Genomic DNA, 8,579 nt, shown 5'->3' on the forward strand with positions numbered 1-8,579 from the left:
GTTAGAATGTTTCTGCCTCCAATTTCAGTAACGTAATGCAGATTAAATGTTTTCAGGAATGTCATGAAAATGTTGGAACATTTCTAGGAATGTTACGCAGATGTCATTACCCCATTCCTCACAGGGACCCAGAAATGTTATCAGATATTGGAATATCCTTCCGCTTCCATGATTCCAGGAATATTATGCAGACGTTGGAATATCTCGCTGATGTGGCAAGTGAAAGATCTAGTAAGGAAGATAGAATGACTAAATATGCTACCAGAAGGATATAAAATGAAAAAATATATGCCATGTAAAATGAATGAATATTGTCCAGAAGGCCATAAAATTTATACATAAAATGAACAAATATACTCCTAGTATGATATAAAATGAATAAATATGCTCCCAAAAGAATATAAAATTAATAATTATGCTCCCAGGACATAAAATGAATAATTATGTTCCCAGAAGTATATGAAATAAACATGCTTCCATATATATATATATATATATATATATATATATATATATATATATATATATATATATATATATATATATATACATGTGTGTGTGTGTGTGTGTGTGAAATGAATAAATGTCCTTAAAGAAGGATATAAAATGAATAAATATGCTCCCAGAAGGATATATAATTAATAAATATGCTCCCAGAAATATATGAAATGAATAAATATGCTCCTAAAGAATATAAAATAAATAAATATGCTCCCAGAAGGATATAAAATGAATAAATATGCTCCCAGAAGGATATAAAATGAATTAATATGCTCCCAGAAGGATATAAAATGAATAAATATGCTCCCAGAAGGATATATAATTAATAAATATGCTCCCAGAAATATATGAAATGAATAAATATGCTCCTAAAGAATATAAAATAAATAAATATGCTCCCAGAAGGATATAAAATGAATAAATATGCTCCCAGAAGGATATATAATTAATAAATATGCTCCCAGAAATATATGAAATGAATGAATATGCTCCCAGAAATATATGAAATGAATAAATATGCTCCTAAAGAATATAAAATAAATAAATATGCTCCCAGAAGGATATAAAATGAATAAATATGCTCCCAGAAGGATATAAAATGAATTAATATGCTCCCAGAAGGATATAAAATGAATAAATATTCTCCCAAAAGAATATAAAATTAATTAATATGCTCCCAGAAGAATATAAAATGAATAAATATTCTCCCAGAAGAATATAAAATGAATAAATATGCTTCCAGAAGAATATAAAATGAATAAATATGCTTCCAGAAAAATATAAAATGAATAAATATGCTCCCAGAAGGATATAAAATTAATAAAAATGCTCAGAGAAGAATATGAAATGAAAAAAATATGCTCCGAGATGAATATAAAATGAATAAATATGCTCCCAGAAAAATATAAAATGAATTAATATGGTCCCAGACGGATATGAAATGAATAGATATGCTCCCAGAAAAAAAAAAATTATAAATATGCTCCCAGAAGGATATGAAATGAATAAATATGCTCCCAGAAGAATATAAAATTTATAAATATACTCCCAGAAGGATATAAAATGAATAAGTTTGCTCCTAAAAGAAAATAAAATTAATAAATATGCTCCCAGAAGAATATAAAATGAATAAATATGCTCCTAAAAGAAAATAAAATGAATAAATATGCTCCCAGAAGAATATAAAAAGAATTAATATGCTCACAGAAGGATATAAAAAGAATGAATATGTTCCCAGAAAGATATAAAATGAATTAATATGCTCACAGAAGGATATAAAAAGAATAAATATGCTCCCAGAAGGATATAAAATTAATTAATATGCTCACAGAAGGATATAAAAAGAATAAATATGGTCCCAGAAGGATATAAAATGAATTAATATGCTCACAGAAGGACATAAAAAGAATAAATATGCTCCCAGAAGAATATAAAAGGAATTAATATGCTCAGAGAAGGATATAAAAAGAATATGTTCCCAGAAGGATATAAAATGAATAAATATGCTCACAGAAGGATATAGAAAGAATAAATATGCTCCCAGAAGGATATAAAATGAATTAATATGCTCACAGAAGGATATAAAATGAATAAATATGCTCCCAGAAGAATATAAAAGGAATAAACATGCTCGTAGAAGGATATGTAATGGCTGCTGATGACTCAGCAGATAGACCTATAGGCTCCCCCAAACCCTCAATCCTTAGCTCACAAGGCTAGTGAGATTGTAGCGACCAAAAGAACTAACGAGTTTGAGAGGGATCCGAGCCCCAGTCTGACGATCATCAGTACGGGACGTTACCAAATTGGCCACCACCACCCTATAGATCATCAATTTCATATATTTGGATACTTTTGCTAAAAAGGTCTTGGATTTTGAAATACGAAGTGAATAAATAAAATCTTTTCTCAGGTGGCATTTACACCTACGCTTGTTTGAAATGAGATTACGGTATTAATAAACTAAAAAAGGATTCCAAGATGATAATTAATTTGAGCTCATTGTGAAAATATCATGTTCTATTTCTGATTCAATGTGAATTTGGAGACAAACGTCTATTTTTCCACTGAAAGCAGCAGCAATGGTCCAGTTGCGTTCCAGAAAGTTTATGAGAGAGAGAGAGAGAGAGAGAGAGAGAGAGAGAGAGAGAGAGAGAGAGAGAGAGAGAGAGAGAGAGAGAGAGAGAGAGAGTAAATTGAAGAGAAAAGTAACATTTCAAATAAGGTAAATTAAAAGAAGTCGGAATAAATTTGAGAAGCAGAATAAATGAGGATAGCAAGTAACGAACGAGTACAGAGAGAGAGAGAGAGAGAGAGAGAGAGAGAGAGAGAGAGAGAGAGAGAGAGAGAGAGAGAGAGAGAGAGAGAACAACTTTTACTGCTTTAAATAAACAATATGCGTGAAAAAATCCCTTCAGATTGTGAAATGATGTTCGTAAACTTGCTTTTCTCGAGGAATTACAAAATAAATAAATGAATATAAAAGTAAATAAATAAAAAATGAATCAATCTACTTAAGACTCTTTATCTTATATTGTAATGGAAATACTATTGCCTTTTCCAAGGCAAACAGACCACTTCCTTCAATTCCTGACCAATCGTCGATCTACTCTGCAATTGCAAGAGTATCATGTTTGTTGAATGGGAATTATAGCCTGTTTGAAAAACGTTAAACATTACTATATATAATCTTTGTTTAGTTTATTTGCTTTTCGACCTTATCAACTGACAGTTTAAAGGCTTTAAAGGCCGTTCATGAATGGCAGAGATAAGGGACAGTGACATTGTCCTATCATGCAGGACAATGTCACACACACACACACACACACACACACACACACACACATATATATATATATATATATATATATATATATATATATATATATATAGATATAATATATATATATATATATATATATATATATATATATATATATATATATACATATATATATGTATATATACATACATATATATATATATATATATACTGTATATATACATACATACATACATACATATATCATCAGCACCCAAGCTTAGGACAAAGGAGGGCCAGGCAATGACTGATGATGACTCAACAACTTGACCTATAGGCTCCCCAAAATCCATTATCCTTAGCTCAGAAGGATAGTGAGATTGCAGTGACCAAAGGACCTAACGAATTTGAGCGGGACTCGAACGCAAGTTTGGCTATCACCAGACAAGGACGTTTCCGCATAGGCCACAACAATTATATCTTCTTTGAATAACGTTAACCTTTAATATCTATAATCTCTGTTTAGTTCATTTGCTTCTCGACCTTATCAACTGATAGTTGTTTACTATTTTCTTAATGAAGACTTGCTCATTGGACGGGACCATTAGTTAGCTTAAAAGATGAATGTGGCAGTGACTGTAGCCTTATTTTATCGGGAAATCACCCTCCAGTTATTGGAACTAATAAATTCTAGAATCTAAAGCATATTCATTGATTATTATGTTTAATCGCAGGGAATAATGAAAATAATTAGAATATAATAAAAGAAAATACAGTATATTTTTATTTTGGGTGTGAATTTATGATAATGATAATAATTTTATTGGTAAACGTGTTAGATGATTAAAATAGTTAATTATTAAATCAATATCTTTCGAAACAAGAAGAAGAAGAAGAAGAAGAAGAAGAAGAAGAAGATAAACAACAATAATAATAATAATAACAACAACAGCACACCAAGCAGTGAAATAATAACAATAACAAAAAAACAACAACATGTATCACAACAATAACATAAACAAATAACAAAAAACAGACTCCGGAAACAACAGAGAAATTCCACGGAGACACCGAAGTCACCTTTCCCATCTAAACAGACGGCTTCCTCCTGTCCACCAAAGAGAACTTAATCCCTTTTAATTGACAGGTAATTCACAGGTGAGCGTCCGTCACGAATGACATCTTCGGTAATGAGATGCAAGAGAGGGGCAATAGACATTAGAGCGTTATTTCTCGTTAAATAACGCTTCGTTATTTTGTAATTCAATTACGAAGAAATCGTCAGTAGATTCTATAGCGTCTTGGGTCTGTGTTCGCGTCGCGTTCGGATGTGAAATGATGTAGTGATTCTCAGTGGATGAGAATCGATAATGATTCTCAGGGGGTGAGAATCGATAATGATTCTCAGGGGGTGAGAATCGATAATGATTCTCAGGGGGTGAGAATCGATAATGATTCTCAGTGGGTGAGAATCGGTAATGATTCTCAGTGGGTGAGAATCGGTAATGATTCTCAGTGGGTGAGAATCGATAATGATTCTCAGGGGGTGAGAATCCATAATGATTCTCAGTGGGTGAGAATCGATAATGATTCTCAGTGGGTGAGAATCGATAATGATTCTCAGTGGGTGAGAATCCACAATGATTCTCAGTGGGTGAGAATCGATAATGATTCTCAGTGGGTGAGAATCCATAATGATTCTCAGTGGGTGAGAATCGGTAATGATTCTCAGTGGGTGAGAATCGATAATGATTCTCAGGGGGTGAGAATCCATAATGATTCTCAGTGGGTGAGAATCGGTAATGATTCTCAGTGGGTGAGAATCGGTAATAATTCTCAGGGGGTGAGAATCCATAATGATTCTCAGTGGGTGAGAATCCATAATGATTCTCAGTGGGTGAGAATCCATAATGATTCTCAGTGGGTGAGAATCGATAATGATTCTCAGTGGGTGAGAATCCATAATGATTCTCAGTGGGTGAGAATCGGTAATAATTCTCAGTGGGTGAGAATCGATAATGATTCTCAGTGGGTGAGAATCCATAATGATTCTCAGTGGGTGAGAATCCATAATGATTCTCAGGGGGTGAGAATCGATAATGATTCTCAGGGGGTGAGAATCCATAATGATTCTCAGTGGGTGAGAATCCATAATGATTCTCAGTGGGTGAGAATCGGTAATGATTCTCAGTGGGTGAGAATCGATAATGTTTCTCAGTGGGTGAGAATCCATAATGATTCTCAGTGGGTGAGAATCGGTAATAATTCTCAGTGGGTGAGAATCGATAATGATTCTCAGTGGGTGAGAATCCATAATGATTCACAGTGGGTGAGAATCCATAATGATTCTCAGTGGGTGAGAATCGATAATGCTTCTCAGGGGGTGAGAATCCATAATGATTCTCAGTGGGTGAGAATCCATAATGATTCTCAGTGGGTGAGAATCGGTAATGATTCTCAGTGGGTGAGAATCGATAATGATTCTCAGTGGGTGAGAATCCATAATGATTCTCAGTGGATGAGAATCGATAATGATTCTCAGTGGGTGAGAATCCATAATGATTCTCAGTGGGTGAGAATCCATAATGATTCTCAGTGGGTGAGAATCGATAATGATTCTCAGGGGGTGAGAATCGATAATGATTCTCAGTGGGTGAGAATCCATAATGATTCTCAGTGGATGAGAATCGATAATGATTCTCAGTGGGTGAGAATCGATAATGATTCTCAGGGGGTGAGAATCGATAATGATTCTCAGGGGGTGAGAATTGATAATGATTCTCAGTGGGTGAGAATCCATAATGATTCTCAGTGGGTGAAAATCGGTAATGATTCTCAGTGGGTGAGAATCCATAATGATTCTCAGTGGGTGAGAATCGGTAATGATTCTCAGTGGGTGAAAATCGATAATGATTCTCAGTGGGTGAGAATCGATAATGATTCTCAGTGGGTGAGAATCCATAATGATTCTCAGTGGATGAGAATCGATAATGATTCTCAGGGGGTGAGAATCGATAATGATTCTCAGGGGGTGAGAATCGATAATGATTCTCAGGGGGTGAGAATCGATAATGATTCTCAGTGGGTGAGAATCCATAATGATTCTCAGTGGGTGAGAATCGGTAATGATTCTCAGTGGGTGAGAATCGATAATGATTCTCAGGGGGTGAGAATCGATAATGATTCTCAGTGGGTGAGAATCCATAATGATTCTCAGTGGGTGAGAATCCATAATGATTCTCAGTGGGTGAGAATCGGTAATGATTCTCAGTGGGTGAGAATCGATAATGATTCTCAGGGGGTGAGAATCCATAATGATTCTCAGTGGGTGAGAATCCATAATGATTCTCAGTGGGTGAGAATCGGTAATGATTCTCAGTGGGTGAGAATCGATAATGATTCTCAGTGGGTGAGAATCCATAATGATTCTCAGTGGGTGAGAATCGGTAATGATTCTCAGTGGGTGAGAATCGATAATGATTCTCAGGGGGTGAGAATCCATAATGATTCTCAGTGGGTGAGAATCCATAATGATTCTCAGTGGGTGAGAATCGGTAATGATTCTCAGTGGGTGAGAATCGATAATGATTCTCAGTGGGTGAGAATCCATAATGATTCTCAGTGGGTGAGAATCGGTAATGATTCTCAGTGGGTGAGAATCGATAATGATTCTCAGTGGGTGAGAATCCATAATGATTCTCAGTGGGTGAGAATCGGTAATGATTCTCAGGGGGTGAGAATCGGTAATGATTCTCAGGGGGTGAGAATCGATAATGATTCTCAGTGGGTGAGAATCCATAATGATTCTCAGTGGGTGAGAATCGGTAATGATTCTCAGTGGGTGAGAATCGGTAATGATTCTCAGGGGGTGAGAATCGATAATGATTCTCAGTGGGTGAGAATCCATAATGATTCTCAGTGGGTGAGAATCGGTAATGATTCTCAGTGGGTGAGAATCGGTAATGATTCTCAGGGGGTGAGAATCCATAATGATTCTCAGTGGGTGAGAATCGGTAATGATTCTCAGTGGGTGAGAATCGATAATGATTCTCAGTGGGTGAGAATCCATAATGATTCTCAGTGGGTGAGAATCGGTAATGATTCTCAGGGGGTGAGAATCGGTAATGATTCTCAGGGGGTGAGAATCGATAATGATTCTCAGTGGGTGAGAATCCATAATGATTCTCAGTGGGTGAGAATCGGTAATGATTCTCAGTGGGTGAGAATCGGTAATGATTCTCAGGGGGTGAGAATCGATAATGATTCTCAGTGGGTGAGAATCCATAATGATTCTCAGTGGGTGAGAATCGGTAATGATTCTCAGTGGGTGAGAATCCATAATGATTCTCAGGGGGTGAGAATCGGTAATGATTCTCAGTGGGTGAGAATCGATAATGATTCTCAGGGGGTGAGAATCGATAATGATTCTCAGTGGGTGAGAATCGATAATGATTCTCAGGGGGTGAGAATCGATAATGATTCTCAGTGGATGAGAATTCATAATGATTCTCAGTGGATGAGAATCGATAATGATTCTCAGTGGATGAGAATCGATAATGATTCTCAGGGGGTGAGAATCGATAATGATTCTCAGGGGGTGAGAATCCATAATGATTCTCAGGGGGTGAGAATCGATAATGATTCTCAGTGGGTGAGAATCCATAATGATTCTCAGGGGGTGAGAATCGATAATGATTCTCAGTGGGTGAGAATCCATAATGATTCTCAGTGGATGAGAATCGATAATGATTCTCAGGGGGTGAGAATCGATAATGATTCTCAGTGGATGAGAATCCATAATGATTCTCAGGGGGCGAGAATCGATAATGATTCTCAGGGGGCGAGAATCGATAATGATTCTCAGTGGATGAGAATCGATAATGATTCTCAGTGGATGAGAATCGATACTGATTCTCAGGGGGTGAGAATCGATAATGATTCTCAGTGGGTGAGAATCCATAATGATTCTCAGTGGGTGAGAATCGATAATGATTCTCAGGGGGTGAGAATCCATAATGATTCTCAGTGGGTGAGAATCGATAATGATTCTCAGTGGATTAGAATCGATAATGATTCTCAGATGATGATGCTCATTTGTAGTTTTTGAATGATGAGGATCATACCAATGATTCATTGGTGAGAATTTATGAGAATTATAATCGAATGAGATACAGTTATGATATTGAAATAATAGAAATAATTCATCTTTTTATAATTATGGGTTAAGAGTTCTCTTGCTTGAGGGTACACTCGGGCACACTATTCTATCTCGTTTCTCTTCCTCTTGTTTTGTTAAAGTTTTCATAGTTTATAAAGG

At 35.7% G+C, this 8,579-nt stretch overlaps 2 protein-coding genes across 2 annotated transcripts in view; one reads left to right on the forward strand and one right to left on the reverse strand.

Annotated features, from left to right (window-relative positions):
• LOC137656312 (uncharacterized) overlaps nt 1-4,481 on the reverse strand; it is a 33,688-nt gene extending 29,207 nt beyond the window's left edge. Inside the window, exon 1 of the mRNA XM_068390485.1 lies at nt 4,419-4,481. Coding sequence (XP_068246586.1) covers nt 4,419-4,481 — 63 coding nt within the window. The remainder of the gene's footprint in view (nt 1-4,418) is intronic.
• A 138-nt stretch (nt 4,482-4,619) lies between these two features.
• On the forward strand, nt 4,620-8,369 carry LOC137656313 (uncharacterized). Its single transcript, XM_068390486.1, has 4 exons — nt 4,620-4,781; nt 5,049-5,726; nt 5,940-6,131; nt 6,966-8,369. Exons 1-4 carry the CDS (start codon nt 4,620-4,622, stop codon nt 8,367-8,369), a joined length of 2,436 nt encoding a protein of 811 aa, XP_068246587.1.
• The last annotated feature ends 210 nt before the right edge of the window (nt 8,370-8,579 follow it).

Source organism: Palaemon carinicauda, chromosome 17 (genome assembly GCF_036898095.1).
Source record: "Palaemon carinicauda isolate YSFRI2023 chromosome 17, ASM3689809v2, whole genome shotgun sequence".
Taxonomy (NCBI): Eukaryota; Metazoa; Arthropoda; class Malacostraca; order Decapoda; family Palaemonidae; genus Palaemon; species Palaemon carinicauda.